Source organism: Barbatula barbatula (assembly GCF_947034865.1).
Source record: "Barbatula barbatula genome assembly, chromosome: 20".
In the NCBI taxonomy this organism is placed as follows: domain Eukaryota; kingdom Metazoa; phylum Chordata; class Actinopteri; order Cypriniformes; family Nemacheilidae; genus Barbatula; species Barbatula barbatula.
In genome coordinates this window covers 16122264-16146240 of record NC_136783.1, presented here as the reverse complement: position 1 = coordinate 16146240, position 23977 = coordinate 16122264, and the positions used below count along the sequence as shown (strand labels likewise).

The window sequence follows — 23977 nt, the reverse complement described above, 5'->3', positions numbered from 1 at the left end:
TTCTCGGACTACTATAGTAGAAAAAATTGTATAATTTTTTTATTCTGTTTAACACAAAATGAGACATTTTGAAGAATTTAAGAAAAGCACACAATTGTGGGGCATACCATTTAAAAAAGTCCCAGATATTCAGTTGCGAAGATGTTTTCAAATATTATTCTTTGTGTTTAACAGAACAAAGAAACGTAAACAGGTTTGGAAAACTTGGGAGTAATTCATGTCAGAATGTTTTGGGAGGAAAGATACAGGAAAATGGTGCGAAAAAATATTGAAGACTCGAATAAAAATGTAAAAACAGATTAAACTGTCAAAACAGAAAAGATAGCTTAACTTTTGGGTCTTTAATTTGTTTGCATGTCACCTTCTAAAGAATAAACCGATTGTTAAGTTCCTACGATGTTACAAAACGAAATCCCAAAATATTAACGTAAAACAAATAAAATGCCATGGAATGGTCAACAGAGACAACGTCAACTCAATGACACAACACAGTGTTAGCACACAGAAACCTTTTACCTTTCTCTGGACAGTCTGAACATCACTCTCCCTAATGTTCCTCTCCTGGTGTGCATGATAGGAGAGAGTATGCTAGCTTAGGCCATCAGTAATTCACAAATGTAACTTAGTCATTCCGAGAAGCCACTATTAATGGCCCTGGTAATGGTTTCCGAGCTCTTACAATTACAAGTATGCATTTAATATGTAAAGAGTGATACATTTATCTGTCACTTGACGGAAAGCTACAGATCAGGTTTGTGACATTATGACATGCCCTCATCATCGAAAACCACAAACAGGTGAAAAGAAATATAACTCAGACTACATTAAATAAGGATTTACTTGCCATTAGGTTTAACGTGGGTTGTATCAACCAGAGTTTCAGGATATATTTACATTTACACAATTGACAGATGCCTTTATCAAAATGCATTTTTGTATAAGATCCTATCTCCACTTGTTGCCCAATGTATATTCTAAGACCTGAAATTAGTTGAAAACCACAGATCAACCCTGGTAAAAATCAATAGAACCCTGCCCAAAACACAAAGTTTTAATTGTGTAAATTGGTATCTGATGAATTCTGATTGTGGAATATTAAATCCTTTTGGAATAACGCCCAAAACACACTACACAAAATAATTTCGCAGTGGGTTTAATGGGGAAAAGCTATAGGTTCGTAATGTTTTTCTTTTAATGGAAACCATTAGAATTTCTGTTATGATTACTATTGGGTTTCTGCTTTTTTTCAGGAGGCATTGAATCTCCTCTCATGTACTGATCGGTTTTATGTCTTACCAGGCGTGAGTATCGGCCCCTCTGCTCACGCCTTCTGAGTTTTTGAGTGGAGGGGAGAGTTGGCATGGGCGGAGCAACAGATATTGATATGGTCACCCGACCACGTTCTCTGCTGGTTGAACGCTGGCGCTGCTGCTGGTCTGTAGAACACACACAGTGCAGATTTTCTATAAGTCCAAACTGTATTGTAAATAGTAACACCTTCTATTTTATAGTCTTTATATACTGCCAAATGCTGGCAAAAAATTTCAATCCGTTACTGGCGTCTAATGGATTTGTTGCATGCTGACAATGAATAATCAATGCTCCGGTCACATTTAATGTGTCACTGATGGAAGTAAAATTGATTCGAGGGGAAATATAAATTCTGCTTTAATGAGTTTTGTTTCATTGAGCTGGAGGCAATGGCACATTAAATTGAATCATTTCAACACAAGAGGGCAGTACAAACCAGGGAACAGGGGATAAAGGTTCTCCTCAAAATAATCAAATCTGTCATCATTTATGCACCCTCATGTTGATGAAAACCTGTATGTGACCTTTGAAACTCAAAATAAGATATATTAGGAAAATGTCTCAGTGGTTATCCGTCTATCCAGTGGAAGAAAATGGGGACAATGTTGTTTAGTTACCAATGTTCTTAAAAAATATTTTGTATTGTAAAGAAGAGAGTCCATCATACAGGTTTGGAATGACATGAGCTTAAGTCAATTATGAAACAAGTTTCATTTGTCACTGATCATCCAGACCAACCTATTTTAGCAACATCAGCCCAACCACTGGCAAGAGTATGGCCAAGAACCACTTGCTTTTTTGATAAATATGAAATAAAATTGTAAAAATAGTTTTTTTGGGTTGTGTTAAGAGTTTAGGAACTATTTGACAGTAAGTCTTACAACATATACCTTAATGGCTAAATCAAGCCGAATGCATGTGGGAGATCTAAAATATGATGGCTTTGAGCCCCTCAACCCAGAGGCACAGCTTTAATCCCAGGTGGAAAAGATCCATGCTGGAGTTGTTTTAATAGATAGTGGACTACACAGAGGCACTTTATTGATTTCTGAGGGAAACTCCCGGATAATAATTGTAATCTATCGTGACCTGTCACCTCTGATATGTGCCAATCTTATACCATTAAACCGTTGGGAATTTGGATGTGACCGCTATAAATTGAGAAACTTTCGGATAATGTAAAACCAAATGGCCATTTTGATGCTACTAAAAGAGAGACACGTGGTACCTCTGTTCAGCGCCCGCAGGTTGAACTTGGTGTGTCGGTGTAACTCCTCCAGGCATGGTGGCCGTGTACAAGTGTGGAAGAAATTGTGCTGCTGATGCCATGGAGCCTGATAGTGTGAAGTCAATTTACTCTCGACGTCCAGATTAGATACAGCTAAAGAGAAACACAAACAAACAGACAAAGCATGAGAAAAGGTAAAGTTATAAACCTGGCATACTCTGAAAACTGTGACATTGCTTAGACAAAAAATCTAAAGTAATGTTTATTCTGATGCATTGCATCCATCATAACTGGAATCATCCCAAATCAATTCTTAGTTCATACGTTGTATCTTTATATTAACCCTATTTGAATTGTAGTGAGAAAACTCTTACAATTGGAAATTAAAGTTGAAAGGAAAACAAATGTGGTGCAAAATATTTTCTGTTACGTTGTAATGGAACTACCTCCATCAGGGAATTTTTGACTAGGTTTCATCCAAAGCACACAAGGGTTTGAAATAACCGAATGTCTCCAAATGAATTAATTGAAATGATATTGTCAATTAAGAAAAGATGACATTCTGGACATAAGAGAAAGGTGAGCAGCAGCTTCATTAGTATTGCTCTCTTTTCTCCCTCTGTCTTTTTAACCCGCTTCCTGTCTCATCTATAAAAGAGCATCTGCCCATCAGTATTCAACGTGCGGCGGTCCCTTTGAACTACCCAGAGTCATCTGTATCCAAGCAACCCTTCATATCTAATTTAAAGCGAATTAGCAGATCCTTATCAGGCCGTGATCAGCAAAATAATACCAGAAATGCATTTCCTGTTGTAGAAGACCAGAAAAGGCGGATGCTTAAAAACAGGAATTTATAGCATCAAGACGTTGTTGTAAATGGAACGAAAGCCATACGACAAAGTTTGATGCAAAAAAGAACAGTCATCTTAAGTAGCTGGAAAATGTTTTTAGGGTTTACTGAACTGGCTTCATGTTTCACAGTCATGTCTCTAAATATGATGTGAACAGTCAGTGACGAGAGGAAACATGATAGTCCTCATTAAATGTGAGGTAAGCGGTAACAATTACAAAGTCGATTTGTTTGACATACACACACACACACTCTCTCTGTCAAACGCACGCATGCATGCACACACGCACGCACGCACGCACGCACACACACACACACACAGTTTGAGGTAACTTGAGCTCTGACTGCATACAAACAACTATTAAAAGGAACAGTGTTTTGAGTGTTTTCTTCTCTGATGTTAACCAGAGACATGTTCAACTTGACAATGGACGTAAAGATTGAACTGCACAGGTAATCTTGAATTTCAACAGTGGCTGTATCTTAGACATTTTGTTCATTAGATTACAAAAGTTTATCATAAAGTCTATCCATAACTGCATTTATGTTTTTTATTTGTTATAGGTCCAGTGTGTATTGTTCTTGGAGGATCTGCGCATGGTAGAAATGCAATATAATACACACAACTATGTCTTCAGAGGCGTTTAAAGACCTCACATCATGAAGCATTATGTTTTTATTACCTTGGAATGAACTATTTCTATCTACTGTACATTCAACGCGGGTCCCTTACATGGAATTCACCATGTTGTTTCTACGGTAGCCCTAAATGGACAAACTGCTCTACAGAGAGTGTTTTCGTAAATACGTTACATCCTTAGACAGTGGGGTGAGCCATTGGTTGCAATTCGCAACCTCACTGCAAGATGCCGCTAAATTCGGTACATTGGACCTGTAAGTGCAAATAGACAATAGAAATCTGGATATGAGCCAGTTTTTGTTTTGAATGCAATTACATAAGCACCTTATTAAATATCCCAAGAGACTTATAAGCAGCAAAGTACAAATACTGTTTCACTGAAATCATTATTTAGCTAAACCCGTGAAGTGAAGCACTAAAACAGACGTAAAAAGCAAGTAAAAGAGATTATGCTTAAAAATACACATACAGATGGACAGTATATACAGTGCTTATCATTCAAACTTATAGCAACACATTGTGTAGGGTAGCTCTCTTCCACAGCTCCAGAAGAAAAGGCTGTGAGTTGGTGCTTTGATACCAGACCTTCTTTTACCTGCTCCCCATCTCCCCTCCCTTCTCTTCGTCATTACGTGTGCTGTAATGATGTGTGAATGCAGCGAACAGACTCAATTACTCAGCACTTCTCTGCTGCTTCTGACGTTTCTGCACCGCATTTCCAAAAAGCGAACATCATGCGGCACATGCGTGACCTCTACCGTAATTATTGACTGAAACTGATGATTCTGTTGTATATAGAGTACTAGAAGAATGTAATGTGGTAGGGTAGAGATATGTTTGGCATTTTGTAACATAAAACTCTAATGTTTGAGTCGGAGTTGAGCTTGTAATGTACGCTCAATTCCAATCATCAAAGCATTAAAATGTGCGAGAGTTTAGCGACAAAATCACAGCAACTGGGGATTTTGAATCACTTAATGAGATCGATGCCCGAAGAGACAGCAGTATACTGCAGTATGAATGCACCAGAATATAAAACCAACATTCTAAACTTATCAAATGGTCACCTATATTCTTAAGCAAAGACGCCCTGCATACATCTCTTGTGATGTATGTTTCAACCTCAGCAGGAAACGTATATCACTACCCGTGTCTGAAATCTAGTTCTTACCTGTCGTGTTTGCTTTTTGGCCTTCATCTTTACTACCACCCTGAATCCTGTTTCTTTTTTTCAAGCCAGATCCAGGTATCTTCCTCTGAGAGTTACCCATCTCTCATTGGGCTAGTCACACAGAATGAAAGGATGAAGCATCCTGCTACTACTACTGCAAGACTGAACTGAGACAGCTCTCTCCCTTTTTCTTTCGTTCTGTCTCTAGCAGGTGCACTGTCAGCAAAGTGAGTCAGGACAAAACTCTTCAAGGAGCACGGCAAAGAAAAGAATATCTTCAGATCTAATTATTACTTTAGGAAGGCAATTTTAAATGATCAATCAGAATAACGCTATGAGGTCCAGTGTGTACATTTTTGTAGGATCTATTGACAGAACTGCAATAAATTATACATAACTATGTATTCAGACGTGTATAAACACCTTACATAATGAAGCGTTATGTTTTTATGACCTTAGCTGAATTTGCGATTTCTATCTACTTACACCGTGGGTCCCCTTGCATGGAATTCACCATGTTGTTTCTGCAGTAGTCCTAAACAGACAAACTGGTCTATAGAGCGCATTTCGTAATACGACGGTTTGTTTAGGGAGATATAATATAATTTAGTTTATTTGATACGTTTTAAAAACTTATATGGAAGAAAACAATGTCTGTTTTATGGTGTGTGAAATATTAAAATGTTCCGTGTTATTTTAACCAAGGGCAACTCTGGGTTATTTAAACCTTTTTGACCCAACATTTTTAAGTGTAAAAATGCCTTTTATAAAAAATGTAAGTGTAAAAATGTGTTTTGAGATACAGTGTATGTAATTCATTATTGCAAGGGCCACTTTTTGATGCCTTGGATCCCCAAAGAATATAAACATTTTGTGAGCGACATGTACATATACATCTATATTTTAGGTGTGAAGACATAATTGTAACACAATGTATATTAGAGATGCAACAATATTATCATAGCCTGTTATCGCAATAGCAAGATTTTCTCAATATTATCATGGTCACATGACTGTATGAAACGATAGGTCAATGTTAGAAAAAAGAATAGATGTTTTCTTAGTCAAGGTCCATCTGGTACATTTATTTTATTTTATAAAAGGCATTTTTAGGTCATTCTTCCAATCTCATACTATACCTCATTACTCTAAGCAACAGTTTTGATTAGAGAATAAAGAAAGGAGGATGCTTATGGCACGTTTCCAAGTCATCATTTGTCATTTTATATATTGCAATAATAATGGACTTTATACCAAGGTATTATCGCACAATATGATTTTGATATTGTTACATCCCTCGTATGTAACAAAAAATGTGTTACATAAATAGTACATATGATATAATGAAGACAATAAATTGTTGCCAAACTCCACCAGTTTGTAATACTTTCACTTGCACATGAACAAAGAACTATAGTGGGAAAAACTCACCAGAAAGATCCTGATACAACTGAAACCTTGAATCTCCATATTTTGGGATACATTTTTTGCCATAAATCATTGTTATTAATCACCCTTTATCTTTGTCACAAAAACAAAGCATTAAAAATAGCTTGTCAACTTTGACAAAACGGTGTACATATATTACAAAAGTTCAGCGTTTTTTCTTTTTCAGTTTCAGAAGAACAGCGGCAAAATAAAAAAAAAGCAACAAATGACCCAATAACAATGTTAAGTAGAATTCCAATAGTTTTTTCAGTTTTTTTCCAATTAATCTTTTCCCCTTAAATATCACTAGGGACCCCTTGCAACCATCTGGAGGCCCCCTGGGGGTCCTTGGATCCCAGTTTGAAAAATCCCTGCATTGAAGAACGATGGAGAACACAAATCTAAAAAGAACCCCCGAATTTATAATACCAAGTAAGACTGAGATCACTTCACAAACATCTACATAAAGAGACTGTGTTCTCACGCTACCCAAACCCTCAGCTGCAGCTCTTCTTTTATTAATACAGATGCACTAGTCATTAGCAGTCGGAGCGCTAGCATAGTGGAATCTAGGTCAAACTTGCCTAGCAGAGCTCAGAGAAAGATACAATGGCTGCGATCTTGTTGAGGAAAATCAAATAGCAGATTTGTCTATGGGTAGACTTAATTTTAAAGCACTAATCTGGAAACATGGGGAGCCCTGTGCACTGGATACAGATAGGATGAAGTGCTTCATCAATGATAAATATATTTATTCTCTGAAATGAGGTTGTTAGCTAGTAGAAGTGTAGCTGCCTGCAGTACGGATGGAGATTGACTCTCTCTGATGGGGGCTGGGGATGCTGTGTCTCACAGCTGGTCCCTCTGCAGGAGCGCTTAATACCCACAGATGATACACAACAACACTACTATATAACGATATCTGTGGACCTCTTTAAAGGGCTGCTTCTTTTTCTCTAGGGCAGAGAGCAGTTGAACACCTTCTTTTTTGCAATTTTAGCATAAATTAATGCATCAGTGATCTTTACTTAAACAAACAGCTCCATATCTTAACTGCATTAATGGTGCTATGTGTAATATTAAGGAGGGTCTATTGAAAGAAATAACTATTGAAAGAAATAACTGTCTTCAGAGATGTATAAAGACCTTACATAATGAAGCAATATGTTTTTAGAATTTCTATCTACCTACACCGCACCCTTTCATGGAATTCGCCATCTTGTTTCTACAGTAGCCCTAAACAGACAAATTTCTCTACTGAGCGTGTTTCTAAGTACATTATCTCCTTTGGCAAAGAAGAGAAGACGTGACAACATAGTTGTCTTGAGAGAGCCACCGTAGTGCTTAGAAGGGGAGGGTTCTGTTGGCTACAATTCGCAACCATTTCCACTAAAATGTCCTTTAAAATATTTCAGGCAACATAAATAAATGAAAATTTTGATAAATAAATGAAAATTTCCCAGATGGATCTCATTGTATTTAGCTATATACAGGTTATACTTATCCAAAGTCTCACCAGATTGCTTGATGAGATCGGTTAGAATAATCTTTAAAAAAAATCTATTTATAATAAAATTACACCAGTTGACATGCTCAATTGTGACCCAGTGGGGGGGGGGGGCATCTGATAAGATAAGATTGTTTGGGGGCAACATCACTGACTTAAGGGTGAGGAACGAGGGACCCTGTTGAGACTTGACTTGTAGACCTTTACAAATGAGGCATAACAGAATATCTGAAGCAGAATGAACTGCTTGCTTCCTATACTGCTGACCACTGTTTTGACAAACACACAGCAAGCATACTGATAAAGCTAGATGTACAGTTTGACAATCATCAAATAAAAAAGGGATACAAATCAAGCATTTATTTATGCAACTTACTCTTATTGGTTCCTGTTTTAGCACCAACATTCCCCAGTCTTTAACCTTCTCTAACAAGCTAAGATATGCAGATCAGATGTTGAGTTTAGATGTAGGTCAGATAGGTCTTGTACTCTCTTCCTTTATTTTTTTCTCCAACACACACACACACGCACACACGCACACACGCACACACGCACACACGCACACACGCACACACACACACACACACACACACACACACACTCGTCTTGGGCCGATTTCTTTCATAGGCACATTCAACTCCATCCCCAGGCTCTGCTTTTATCAGCACACACAGGTAGGTAGCTATATAGTACAAAGCTATAGACTTCAAATCTCCAGTCAACCCTTATTGTAACTCCACAAAAATTAGGAACCTGTATAATCAAATATTTCTCTATTTGTGATAGTTATATTTATTTACCCTCATGACTTATCTGGTAAACCTTTCATTAACCTTAACATACAGTTCTATGAATGATGCAGCATTTCAAGATGTTCACACAACACATGGACCAAACCCAAAAGCAATCGAACTGCACCGCCAACCCTGTAATTCAGCGTGCAACAATACAACTGCATGCTCCAACATGTCAGACGTGCAGACAAAATATTAACAGACAGTCTGTGTGACAGAAACATCATCACTATGACAGGCTTAGCTTTTCTAGTACTGTAAAATCAAAGACTATCACTGACTGAAATAACAGATTCCTCATGAGAATACGTAATTTATGTTTAGAATCACAGTCTTCAATGAAGTACATGTAAATATACCAGTAACTTTGAAATTGATTCTTAATATGGGACTCAGATATAGTGTACAGTTTTTAACTGATGGCCAGAACGGTAGGTCATAATTTTACCAGAGAAAGTGAATGTGGCGATGGGGGGTGTGGTTTAGTGAAGTGTGCAATCCAATGCCTCGGATTGATGAACTGCTTGATCGGCTAGGTTAGGCTTGTTTTTATTCGATGCTGGATTTGACGAAAGGGTATTGGCAGATCCCCTTATCTACTGTATCCAAGGAAAAACAGCCTTCACCACGCCGTTTGGATTGCACTAATTTGACACATTTCCTTTCGGCTTATTCTGAGCTCCTGCTACCTTCCAGCATCTCATGGACCGCATACTGCGGCCACACTCTGCATATGCCACTGCGTATTTGGATGACACCATCATCTATATTAATGACTGGCAGAGGCATATGCAGCACTTGAAAGCGATCCTGAGTTCGGTGAGAGGGCTCATGGTTACCGTGAAGAAGTGTGCGGTTGGGTGGGCGGAGTTCAGGTATCTGGGCTTCCACTTGAGTCACAGGTGAGTCCCCAAATGGACAAGATGGCAGCAATTGCAACCTCCCAGAGACCCAAGACCAAAAGGAGGTGAGGCAGTTCCTGGGGCTGGCTATATGTTATAGAAGGTTTGTCTCTAATTATTCGGCGCTCACCAGCCCGTTGACTGACCTCACTAAAAAGGATACGCCAGATCCCATCCAGTGGACGGAGCCATGCCAGAAGGCTTTCACCCAAGTAAAGGCTGCTTTGTGTGGCGGACCGCTAGTGCACGCTCCTGGCCTTTCTCTTCCTTTTCTCTTGCAGACGGACGCATCGGACAGAGGTCTGGGGGATGTCTTGTCCCAGGAGATAGAGGGTGAGGAGCGCCCGTAAGCTCTGGTGGAGAGAAACGATGTACAGCACCATTGACAAAGAGTGCCTGGCGATCAGGTGGGCCGTTCTTACCCTCCGCTACTATCTCCTGGGACGGGAGTTCACACTCTGTTCGGAGAGCTCCACCGCATGAAAGATACCAACACGCGGATCACCTGTTCGTATCTCGCACAACAGCCATTTAAATTACAGGTGGTCCACAGACCGGGGACCCAGATGGTTGTGGCCGACTTTCTCACCAGGAGAGGGGGCTGCAGGCTGAGTCGGGTGGTCGGGGTATGTGGCGAGGGGCGTGGTTTAGCTAAGACTACAGTGGAAGAGACAGGAGACCGGCAGGAGGGAAGTAGGTCAAGTGCAGATTGTAAACACCTGTGTCTCGTTCCAGTGATTGGCGGGAAGACGGTAAAAACTATCAGGAGGCGAGACTGGTGGAGATCACGCATTCTACCAGAGGAGCCTGGCTGAGAGAGTCAACCTGATCTGGAGAGAAAGAAACCGAGACATGCGAGGAGTGCCGTCCTTTAAATATGATTTCCTTTTGCTTTGTGTTTTGAATAAAAGTTGTGTTCTCGCAACGCCAACCCTGTCTCCTTCCTTCCTCTTATATTGAACCCCGTTACAGTGAACACTTTTATTTTTAGTGCCATATTTGTTTATCAGTCATAACATATTAATGTTTTTATTAAATGTTAAAGGAATAGTTCACCATGAAAAATTACACCATCTTTACTCACCTAGTTGTCATTTTAAACATGTGTGATTTTTCTTCTTCTGCAAACACAAAATAAGATATTTTAAAAACTGTAGGTAACCAACAAAAAGTTGGTCCCCATTGACTTCTACTGTATGGACACAAAACCAATGCAAGTCAATGTGTTGTTACCAAAATTTTTGTTCTGTAAAAGAAAGAAAGTCATACAAGTTTAAAATGACAAGAGGGCGTGCAAATAATGACAAAAATGTAGTTTCGAACAACACAACATAACTTATTAAAAATTTGTTTTTGAAAACTGCAAATGATGAATCATGTACATTGTGCTTGATAAAAAAACTGTAAAAAGTATCAACAACAAAAATCTATGTCAGCCAGCAACATCAAAAATCCATCTTTGTTTTTGTCTTTTAACTACAAATAAGTTTGCAAGCCAAAAAACCCAACTCTCACATATTCTTATTATTAATGAGCCCTGTTAATATTAACCTGATGCAATCCTTTTAACTAACCTTTATATAATGTCATATAAATTATTGGGGTTAAATAAGGACCATGAAAAAATATATAAACATGACACAACATTCTTTAATTGTCCTTTCTATACAACAAACCTTCACAATATTAAGACAAAAGCATTTCTTCTTGGATGAATTTAGGGAATGCACAGATGGACATACCTCTTGATCTCACAGGGACACAGCATGCAAAAGCCATTGTTCTGGATTTACAGCTATATCCAACAGTTCCTAGCCAGCTCAGCTCTCCATCAACACTCCTTTTATCTACCTCGCACGCAGACACATGCCTGTACACAAGCTCACCTGCTGCGGTTTGCATCCGACAAGCCACATAAACCAATGTAGCCCATCTGCAGCATCTGCAGTTAATACCGTCCCCCATTTTCTAGGAGCACATTCCTTGTGGTACAGTCCAGTCTGCACATCTCCTGCTTTTAATCTCTTAATGGGCAGGGGTATGAACTGGTCCAAAGGGGGATATTATTCCCTAGTATAAGTATAGTTAGTCCATATTGGTGTTATAGCAAAATCACAATAACAATAGTTCATGTGCAACACTGTCAGTTTTTGGTCAATCAAACTATGCTGCCGTTGATTTCATGTTGAAAGTCTGTCATTATATAAAAAAACAACAGTATGCTTGTCTATTCAGTGAAATGCATTTGCATGGCAGACCAAAACAAACAAAGCGGTGAACATGTATTATTGCGTCACAATTATAGCGTGTCTCTCTCAGTAGACATCAAAGAGAGCCCCCATGTGTACATATCTGAGAAGAACCGAGCATGGACCTAAATCCGAGTGTGTGACACACACTGCGGTCCCTCTGGCTGGAATAATACAGAATTTCCTGTTAATCCCTGTTAATCTGGTCACCCTGCGCCTGTGACCTTGCCGTTAAATGGTCTGACTGCATGTGACTGTTTAGTTCAGGCAGGATCACATTGACATACAGAGAAACAAACGTCTGGCAGCTTGTTGCTCTGCAAGCTGCCCATTAATAGCACATTCACATGCTTGGATTTGGGAAAAGGCCAGAGTGGGCCACTGCAATGGCAGTTTTTTAATGCAAGATTTTTGATTGGCTGAAAGTGATGTTTCACCCAAAAATAAAACCACTGAGACATTTCTCAAAATAAATTTTATGTTCCACAGAAGAGTGTAAGTCCGACAGGTTTTGAACAGCGTGAGTGTACATAAATGATGACAGAAATTGTATTTTTGGGAGAACTATTCCTCGAATGGTCCCCTTGCTTTAAAAGCACACCGTGGCTGACAGAGGACTAAGATGTCGTCACGTTTTCACTACTTTGTCAAAGGAGATACAAATATGCAGTTTGTCAACCAATAGAATGCACTACAATGCTCTTGTTTGTTTTGGTTGTCTTATATGCTTTCTTTAAAGAGCAATGGCCATGTCTTAGTCTTCTGTATTAAAATGGTACCTTCCATATTGTGTTTGAATGTCACCGGTTTGGAATGCAGGAAAAATGATCAGACAGTTAAGGTATGTCTCTTTCTAGATTCGTCTTTCCTCTTCCCAGGCATTCTTCTGTAGCTACATACACAGTCTGTTTTTGGTATTTTTACACAAAAAATGTGAGCTGATGGTGTCATTCATCAAAAAAACATATATGGGATATATTCAAACTATAAAAAAAACTACATGCCAAACTGTAGAATGCAAAAGAAGGCTTTCAGTGTTTGTGATCATAGCTTCTCCATGGTAAATGGCAGGCAATTTGAAATTTACAACAGAGGATCACAACAGCTACAGATCCTCCTCTTCCTTTACATTTACATTTACATTTATTCATTTGGCAGACGCTTGTATCCAATTTTTACAGTGACACATTAATGCAGAGCAATCAGGGGTAAGGTGCCTTGCTCAAGGGCACTTCAGTCATGACCTGCTGGCACTGAGATTTGAACCGGCAACCTTCTGACCACAAGCCCAACGCTCTAAACCCCAGGCCACAACCTTTACAAGTCATAACATCCCCCACCACACATGATCCTCTTTGATGTCTCATAATCCTTTACTACAGTAATGGCCAAAAGTGATGCCCAAGACTGAAAAATTTATGTATTCGCCCTTTATCCAAATTTTATTCAAAATTTAATATGATTAAATATGTATTAACTATTGCTGCAAATATGACTGGTTTGGTGGTCCAGGTTTAAATATTTCACAAAATTTCGCTTTTTGGTTTTCTATGCAAAATCAAATCCATATACTATGATCCGTGTAGCGAAGAATAGAATATACATTTTTTGTCACTGTTTAGGAACAATGAAATACAGTTTTGCAGCTCTTCTGGATGACAGGTGAACAATTTTAAAAACACATTTAAAAAGTTAAAAGGAATAAAATATATAAAGATAATGTTAGAGCAGCCAAAGATCGATATACATAGACAACGGCATAAATACACACAAAAATATATAAATTTTTTTAAATCGCGGATATCACCTACATCAGAGAAGGTTTGAGTGTTGTTTTTAAAATTTGATATAAAAAACGTATTATGTTTGATTTCCTTATGAAGTTTCCAGCCATCTAGCAAATCAGCAGCATATCACACATACAGAAACACACAAGTCACAAAAGACACTTCAGAAAGCTGTCCAGAATACATAAACAATATGTTGTAATGTATTATTACATTTGGTCTGTGGTAACCGCAGAATTAACAGAGAACAGGAAGGAAACGGTATACGACATTCTACAACAGTTCTTGTTGAAACTACTTCCATTTCAGTTGGCCACATTGCAATACTACATACACAAACACACCTGTGCGATTCAACATTCATGTTCTGTGTGGGAGGGCAAAAGCCACAAGGTTCACAAAGCATATCATGCTTTATCTTGTGCTCATGTTTATTTTGTGGAGCCATTCCAAAAACGCAAATTTGCATGAGCTCTAAAAGCATCAATGTCCTGAAAAAAGGCCTTTAAAAGTACTTAAGCAAGGCTTGCTTAGTCATGCATCAGAATATGTTCATTTCTGATATTTTATAATATGAATGAAAACAATCTTTATGGGCCCTTCAAAATATCAAATAGGGCACAATAAGCACACAAAATGTATTAGTCATCTCAGATGTATCTGCAGGGACTTTTGCCCACTTGCATGTACTGTTTGCATTTCTGCATTTAAAATGATTCAAACCTTGTTATAGTGAAAACATGGTCAAAACAAATTGTGGTAAACACAGTTTTCACAGGGCGATTCCCCAAGCTTGTTTGAGTTATGAGGGATGCTGCAGTTCACCATGGTCTGCAACAAAGTAACATGTTTGCTTAAAACACTTGATGATTAATGAATTGTGATGAATTAAAACCCAGAAATCTCACAAATGTCTTCAATAGAGTTTCAGAAGAAATCTCAACAATGTCACAGCTTGAACACGTATTTGTCAAGTCAAGTCTTCAATCACAAGTCAATAACAAATATTAATAGGAACTTTTGTCTTACTAAATTGACCCAAATCCAAATTATATTATCTGTACAATTAGAGCTCCATGCTTTCCACACATATAACATACAATTTACCACACCATACCCCTTGATTTTATTTACTTTTACTTGCTCAGATTTATAATTCGATCACTAAGTAGCCTATATTATTTACTAGATTTGAGTATTTTAGTCAATTTAAAGTCAATGTGCTAGTAATTCTTTTACTTATTAATACAAAATATTACTTTAAGTAGACCTCAAAATATAGATAAAACACAGAAAATGTACAGATATGATACTGATTACTATACATTATACCCTATTTTTAGAGATTTGTTTCCTGTATGGTTCAAAGTTTATAAGTGAAAACTATGGCATAGTGAAGTTTCTATGGGCAAATGTATTACTAAAACAGAATCCAGAAATATAAAACAGAAAAAAACGGAACGGATTTTATCGAGCCCTATGCAATATCCATTTATTTCACCTACTCTTCCGTGTTTTTGACCAATTGTCTCATATGTTTCTGTTCTCTCCCAAGCAACTTGAAGAGAAACATCTTCGTTACATCTGTACATAAACGAAACACAATTGAGAAGTCCATCAAAGCCATAAAAGAGCAACGTCTGAGCAAGTCTCTTATGTTTCCTTTTTTCAAATCTGGAATTCTAGATGAAAAAGTAAAATGTGATGTGGGCATACGATTCAGCTATCGTTCTGTGCCAGGCTGCTGTTTGTGGTTGAAAGTGGGTTAACGTGGGAGAAAGGGAGCTTATCGTGCACGCGTGTGAATGCCACTGCAGCAGGGTGGGGTGTAGTCTCGTCGTCGTGCAGTAGCACTGCAGAACCCCTGGGGCAAGCGAAGTGTGTGTGAATGAGAAAGAGTAAAAGACAAGAGTCCAGCTTTCTCTATTCCTGCCCGTTATTGCCCATCAGAAACGTCAGCCCTGTCTAATCCTCAAGGGGGGAGGTAGGGTGTTCTCTGTGTGCGTATATGCACGTGTGACATTTTGTGTCAGACGTGTTGGTGAATGGTACAATAAAGCCGTCGCCCATGTTATTTTTAACTCTCTGTCTCCATGGAAACCAGCACATATGCTGGGAGCGATGCGCCCTGCCGTGTGTGTGTACTGGAGATGCAGCAGTTCATCCCGCTTCATCTGGAGGAAACACACGCACGTTGCGCATGCCTGCCGCAGTGTGCGCGCGAGTGTCTTATGAGGTCAGATTCACGTCTGATTGAGCCTACACATTATCAGTGACGTGCTGGATCTTTTCCGAGAAAATGACGTGGATAGACAGTACCGAGTATGGTTTAGAACATTGTTATATCATCACATGACTCATAGTACTGATTCATACTCAAGCATGTGCATGAAAATATAATTTTATTGATAAAAAGCAAACCTAAAACTAAAAGCATTTCTATAAGGGTTTACAAATGATATTAACGTGAGAAATGTCATATGTCTTTTTGTATACATTTGATTAAGTAGCACAGAATATTTCAGTACAGTACAGATTCTATGATTAGCATTTATTAGCACATTTAATACATCTTTCTAAATTTGTGTGCAATATGCATCAGATGTTAAGCATACTGTGGGCGTCCCGTCTGAGACTACATGTAAGCTGACCTCAGAGCAGCACTATTTGGACCATCAGTGAAGTTGCCGAACAGGCACCCATTCATTGCCACCTGCATTCTTATGTTGCTATGGTAACAGATTCAAGATTAGTTCATTAGTTACAGCACCATGCACAGCGATCTCCTTGATATGATTTTATATCCTTTTATTTTCTTCATCTTTTACCTTTAAACGTTCCTTTAAAAATGAAGCTCCAAATAAAGTCACTTCTAATTCCAACAAATGTGAACAGAAATAAAAGTACAATTGTTCAGCCATGGTGGTACCCTACAAAGAGCTTAAGGAAACAGCCAATGAAATAGCAGCACAACATGCTCGTGACGATGCTGTGATCGAGGAAGTTTTATCAGCCAGAGCCTGGCAAATGTAGGTCACGCCCAAGAAAGACCCTACTACAAATAGCATGCACATAATTCGTGGGTTTCAGAATGACAGCTTGCCTGAAAATGGAGAATGAATCACTTAATGTGTGACCTAAACCGGACACACTGCCACATCACAGAAAAATCACAGCAAAAATGTGCATGTCGCAGGGACCAGGTGCGACTCACTTTATCCCACACCAACGCATCTGACAGAAAACAGAATTAAGCAATGGCAGTGTCTACGTAATGAATATTTAGATTTTCGGTTGGGATTGAATTGATTCTGTTTACATCACTGCTTCAAAAAACACAAAAGTTGACTGATAGTGCTGCCGTGTCTGACAATGAGGTTTGCTTCTACAGTGGACTTGAGGGACAGGCTTTCCTTTTAACGGAGCTGTGTAGGCACAGGTAACACATCTCGTGTCAGTCTGCTCGCCAATACAAACACTCCATGGAGAATCATTTATGTGCCTGTGTGTAAATGTGTGATTGTGTGTGTACCTCCCTAAGCAGCCATCACACAGTGACCTATATATCATCCTCTCCGCTTCTGCAATGCACTCAACCTTAATTATTTATAACACACAAAAACAGTTCCGAACAAAGAAAGACCTCATGGAGGAAACTAAACACGTGCAAGATTTCAGACCATTTAATTAATGCCTTTACAACATATAACAAATAACCGCGACCTGTCAATTTTGTTCATGAACACAATTCAAATTTCAATGATCAAAACACAATCTATACAATGTTTGATTCTTCTTCTATTTAGAAGTAATCAAAACTCCATTCCTTCATGAACGATCACATGATACATTATTTCCTCACCCAATCAAGCTTTTGGAAGGATTTCCATCTAAACTGCCTGCCAGACCCAACTGCTGTCACAGCAGGCCTGCATATGGTCAGTTCAATCCAGAAATCCATTAACTCCCACCCACAGTTTGCACATAACCCACTTCATATTAAGACCTTCAACGCAATATCTGATGTAGGCTGGAGATTTATCTACTAATTGAAACCAAGATTATAAAACACAAGATCTTGTCACATTACAACTACAAAAGAGTCAAATATGGCTAACAAAACAAATCGAAAGCGGTAAAATGATATTATCAATCAACAAGCAATAAAGAGAACTGCATGTAAGCAGTGTGGCATGCAGACACGACACCAACATCTACCTCCACTCATAATGCAGGCTTTATAACCTCCCTACGCAGCTGTTGGGTATGATTACAGGACAATTCTGATTGGTGCAAAGGGGTGTGTCAAAGCAAATCACTTTATTGTCACATCACCTCAGCACAAGTGCCTTGGGTAGTGAAATTCTTGAGAGCGTGCTCCAGAAAGTGCAGAAACAATTTACATATAGACTGTACCATTTACATACTTACAGACTTATACAGATGACAATGTGCAATATACACATACATATACTCAGTACACACGTGTACTATTAGACATACTCACAGTTATCAATACACGTTATACACCATATGTACACATTCTACATTATGTATACATATTTACACACAATAATATGCGAACGTGCAGCAGATGATAGATAAACTGGATACGCAAATGTCATGGATGTGCATTGGATGGTACCCAGTGGTAGCAGATAGATTGTTACATTAGTGCAGTGTGATAGATTGTTGTATTAGATTGTTGTCAACTGCAGGATGATCAGGGCTCCACCCACTTGACAATCATCACTTTCATATACAACTCAAACTAATCCAGAATTGGGATTGGTATCGGCCTAAATCTAAGAAGATCGATATTTCATTTAGAACTTCTCTAATCTGCGCTAAAGCATTGCTCCTGTTTCATCAAAGAGCAGAAGTGGGTCTGAATACGCAGCTTCTTTCACATTTTTAACGCACGCGTCCCTCCTCCTCTGCACTGCTGTTGGGGTGGGGAATACCACAAAATTTGGTATCAATCTGAAACCAAGTAAATACAGGGCCAGAATCTCTAATATAGATACAGATACTTTTCCCAACTGAAATATCGACACCATAAGACTGTATTTATGAGCAGTTTGGGGTAGTTTATGAGTGTATATTTTCTGCTTTCTGCAGGGCACAATATTGTGTTGCAATGGCAAAAGGTTAATGAACCAAACGTCCAAATATTTGCATATTAATTATGCATATCGTCGCCTGTCCTTCTGAAGCCTTGCATGTCCAAAGTCGTTTTTTTATTTCACACTCATTATTAACCTATAGTTAATAGTACATTGGTCTTGGTTACACCATCTTCAGTCTGTTTTATAATACTTAAGAATGCTAAGCCGGTGCAATAGTGGACAGAAGTCTGTCAGGAGGTGAACAACATGCTTCAGATGAAGCTTTCAATTTTTGTAGCTTAAAAGAAGTGTTGCCCGAACAGCCACTAATGGCTCTGCTGACTGATTGGATAATTAGCAACGGTTGTTATTGTGTTGACCCTGTGATGGACCACAGCGCAGATGCTACCACGGTAAGAATGTGCATGTGTGTTTCTTAAAAAAAATCCCAGGCCCTTTACCAGCCACCTTTAGCCCTCCGTGATGTCTCCCAACAACACAGGCGATGCGTAAGGCTACTAAAAGACAGACAAAACAGTCCCCGGAGAACAGGGCAACAAACAAATTAAAATGCATGCTTCCAGTCTTCGCAGCGGCAAGCAGGTGTCAGACACACGTTGTTCAAGCGGTGTACAAAATGATGAATGGAAACCCTGGAGAAAAGCACTCCACAATTAAAATCACAAGGTTCATTGGAGCTCAAAACATCTTGGTAGTTTATCTTGTGCACAGAACGACACAAAAGACGAAAAGCTTTTGTCCAGTCAAGTTATTTTCTACATTTACTGAAATTTGACTGGCCTAGAGTACAATTGTATTGCCGAGAGACCTTGTGTTTACGATTCTAATAAGTATGGCCGTGGTCCCAGATGTTTCTCTTACAATTCCTTAGGAAAACAAAAAGGCACAAATGAGACAAACAGTAAAAGCTCAAATCTTCAAAAATAAATGTGGATAACACAGCTCATATTATTTGGTAGTGGAAGAATTTATCATACAGACGCAAAATTAAGAGACCACTTCGGCATGTGTAGAGCTCCGGAGGTTGACGTCACGCAATCCGAAGTCTAGCCAGAGCGGCTGAAGCATTGGTATTGACACTGGTCAAACAATAATCGAAAACCAGACTGTTAAGACTTTACATATCATACAATTTAAACATGGTGGACAGCTGCTGTAGTGGAAAGCAGAGGGCAAATCATTTTTTCATATTACTAAGGATCCCGAATCCCAGATTCAATGGTTAACTGCAATGAAACCTGCTAACCAACATGTGTCACCGCTAATGTTATCTCTTCCTCTCTGTCGTTATGTTAACAAAACCTAAACAATACACACAAGAGCAGCTGTGCATTCGCATATGTTGACAAAACCTAAACAATACACACAAGAGCAGCTGTGCATTCGCAGTGGGCGCCTAACAAAACCCCATCGTGTCTGACCACCACCCATGGCTTCAATGGAGGGTCATTTAGTTTCTTGGGAATGTTTAACCTGCAAGAGTTTAGTGAGCTACAAAGAGCTAGGGTCGATTACCCTTCTAACTAACAACACAATTGACTTACCCTTACAATGACGACAAAGCAGGTTAAATACTCCAAAATTGAATATCCATTACAAAATCCACGTCAATTTTTACCACTCCAGGCTATTAAAGAGTCTCCGGAGTAGAACGATGAAAAGTTGATGATGTAGTTTGTAGATATTAGAATCCTGCAGGTCAGGAAAGCTATCAGTTTCTTTATTGATACACGTGAAAGCACGCCGGGGGCATTACAGGGATCTGTTATGTTTAATCTATTAAATTTTGCTATGTTCAGGTATATGTCTTTTGAATTAAGGTGAATAGTTTGAATAGTCACGCAACAGCAATGTGAAAGACTTGATAGAATGCAAAGACGAAGGAAATCAGGCTTGTCATCTATTCATGTTTGAACCGATCCTACATGTAAAATTGTAGTATTGTGTGTTTAAACATAAATGTTTTGTCAAGTTTTTGCAAACATTTTTTAAATGTTATTAAAAAGGTAAATCCTACAAGTTGCTTTTTCAGTGCAGGAATGTACAAAGCAACTTTGTAACTGTGTAATCGTGTAATGGAGCATTAAATCCTCAAAACTACACAGATTTAAATGACAAACTGCTAAAGTTTTAGAAGATCACTTCTAACAAGTAAGTAATTTAAAGAGCCAGCTACAGATACAAAATAGTTTGTGTGTATACTGTACATCCTGTAGCGGAGATGCTGTGTTCTGTCCTGCAAAATCAAGAACGAGTTGTTTTTACTTCCAAATGTAAAGAGTATACAAATATTTCCCCCAGGATTGCACAGCAATATAATCTTTATTTGGACCAGTACAAAGCTCTGAATCACAACCTGTAAATGTTGATATCTTCTAAGTTATATCTTCTATTGATTGATGAAAATTGCTAATTTTGTATGTTATGTGGTGTAACGTTCAACAGCTATTACTATCCTACTCAAATAGTTCTGATAATCATTTGTGAGTCCACTGTTGTCTAAAATGTGTCATCTAATGTACAGTATCTGTCGTTTTTATTACTTGGATTCACCATAAAGGATGTGTTAAAGACTTTGTTTATAAGCTGTAATGTTGTAAGGTCAGTCACGTTAACATTGCTGGCTAACGCATATACTTTCTGTTTAGCTGTGGGACGAGTTTGCTTACATAATCTCATGATTCTGCCGCATCATGTCATGTTTTTCTTGATTTAGTGGCAGGATCGTGACAGAACCTCACGTTAAATGTGGAGAGAGGCAATTATTGTTCTTATGGCCTTCCATACTCTCTCTCCAGTCTCGTCTTTGTTCCCATCCTCTCGTAACCCTCGTTATTGATTAATGCCCTTCACTTGTGTCCCTCCTGATTTGGTCCCTTATTTAATGCCCTTGTGTCTTCTGTCTTGTGCTGGTTCATTGTGGTTTGGTTGGTGAGTGCATGTCTTGTCAGTTTAGTTATTTGTAGTTAATGTCAAGAGTTTAAGTGTAGTTAGTTTTAGTCCTGTCTTTTCATGTTATTATATTGTCATGTTTTGTTATGTTACCCCCACATGGGTCTTTGTTTTATTATTTATTAAATTATCTGTTAACCCCTTACCCGATGTCTGCACCTGGGTCCTCTCCGTGTCTCACCACGAGAATCATGACACATAAGTGTGAAAATGTATTGTTTAATGTAGTTTGTCTGTCGTTTATATTACTTGGATATGATAAAGGATACATTTTGTTTATAAGGTGTGTTTCATAAATCAGTCACGTTCAGTGCTTGAATTGAAGGGGAGCTGGGTGGATCCGGGAACCCCATTAGGCATTAGGGACCCCCTATAAGAAGTAAAAAATAGACTTGGGGGGGTCCCTCAGATATATTTATTTGAGTAAAAATTATATTGACAAATGTGATTAAATGTATGCAATGGATATGGTCAATTTCGTGAATTAATTATTTACAATAATTTAAATTAAGTTTGTTTATGGGCTGGTTGTCATGTCACTTTAAATTTTAAAACAAACATTATTATTAAAAATTTCAATCATCCAGTTGTTTTTAGGGAAAATACTACATCAGTAAATAATGTTTGTATTATTTTGTTGGATATAAACTACTGTTCTAAAGTCATTTCTGTTCACCAAGCCTGCATTGATTTGATCCAAAATAGATTGAAAGAAGCTTGTTCTTTTATGTAAGCCTGTTTTGAATAAATAGTAGTTATGCATATTATGATCAAATATATTGTGTGATTTGTATAAATTGTATATTGCGAGACGAACCCCCACCCCACCAAAAAAAAGTCTTATGGTGGGGACCCAGGCTAACGCATATAACAGTCTTTTTTGTTTAGCTGTGGGTCCAGTTTCACTTCCATAAGTGTAAAAATTTATTGTAAAGTGTCTGTCGATTTTATTGCTTGGCTCCATTTTTGGGTAAATTACTAATAAGCCTCCAAGAGCTGAAATGTAGTTTGGAAAGACCAATCAATAGACTGGGGTAGCCGACCAATCGTAGCACAGTGGGCTTTTGGAAGTGAGGGTCTTTACATAAACTGAATCTTCAAACTGCTTGGAGGGAACCGGTTAGAGATCTTTGAGATATGGGCTGATATTAAATGCATATTTTAAAGAAGTTACAGCGTTTTTTTTTTACCTTTGATGCATTTTAACCTGTTGTTGGGTCTCAAATACAATATCAGGACACTTAAAAATAGAACATAATGGGCACTTTAAATGTTTCTTTACCAATGTCTTAAATCTTTCTGGAACCACTCCAAGAATCTTTCCATATAGGCCTTTAGGCAAAGCCTGTTTACATGAGCTATGGATAATTAGCTTGTGAAAAGGCCAAATCCTATGCCATACACCCTGAGGAATAATCTGATCTAACCGCTCAATCGTCTCTGTCTAATCTGGAGATTTGCATGGCTCAGATCAAGCCCATGCTGGTAACTGGTTTAGCACCAGCACATGAGAGAGCAGTACAGAAAGGCATAGAGGAGTGCTCAGAGGAAACCCTAAAACACTGTGAGGTTATATGTAAATCATGGGCACTCACAGTGCAGATAACTTACTAATTACGTTTTGTTAAACAAGCACAAAAATTTACAAACATTCTCTAAACTTTCAGAACAAGCCTGCTTTTTAAAGTGTTTTGAGAAATGCATGAAATACAAGCAGCCTACTAAATAATGCATGGAGACGCATTCATTATAGCCACATCTGGGTCAAAACAAAATGGTGAAACATTAACTGTTGCAAAAAAAGTATTTCTCCTTACAAAAAGAGCCCAGACTTGTAATAGCAGACACACATTTTATAAAAAAAGTATTTTTAAATATTAAGCAGCGTTATAAAATATTTTGGGCATTTGGAATAGTTTTAAGCATAAATCAGATAAAAATTCAAATAGTGAAATAAACACTTCTACTCTCTTGTTGTTAGTATAGACCCTCACAAAAAAAAACAAATTAGCTTTCAAGAGACTGTAAT

General features: G+C 38.3%; 1 protein-coding gene across 1 annotated transcript in view; it reads right to left on the bottom strand.

Moving 5' to 3' along the window:
* Positions 1-23977, bottom strand: part of nhsb (Nance-Horan syndrome b (congenital cataracts and dental anomalies)) — a gene marked incomplete at both ends in the record, with an annotated part of 43120 nt that overhangs the window by 6106 nt on the left and 13037 nt on the right. Inside the window, 2 exons of the mRNA XM_079483806.1 lie at positions 1297-1436; positions 2540-2692. Coding sequence (XP_079339932.1) covers positions 1297-1436; positions 2540-2692 — 293 coding nt within the window. The remainder of the gene's footprint in view (positions 1-1296; positions 1437-2539; positions 2693-23977) is intronic.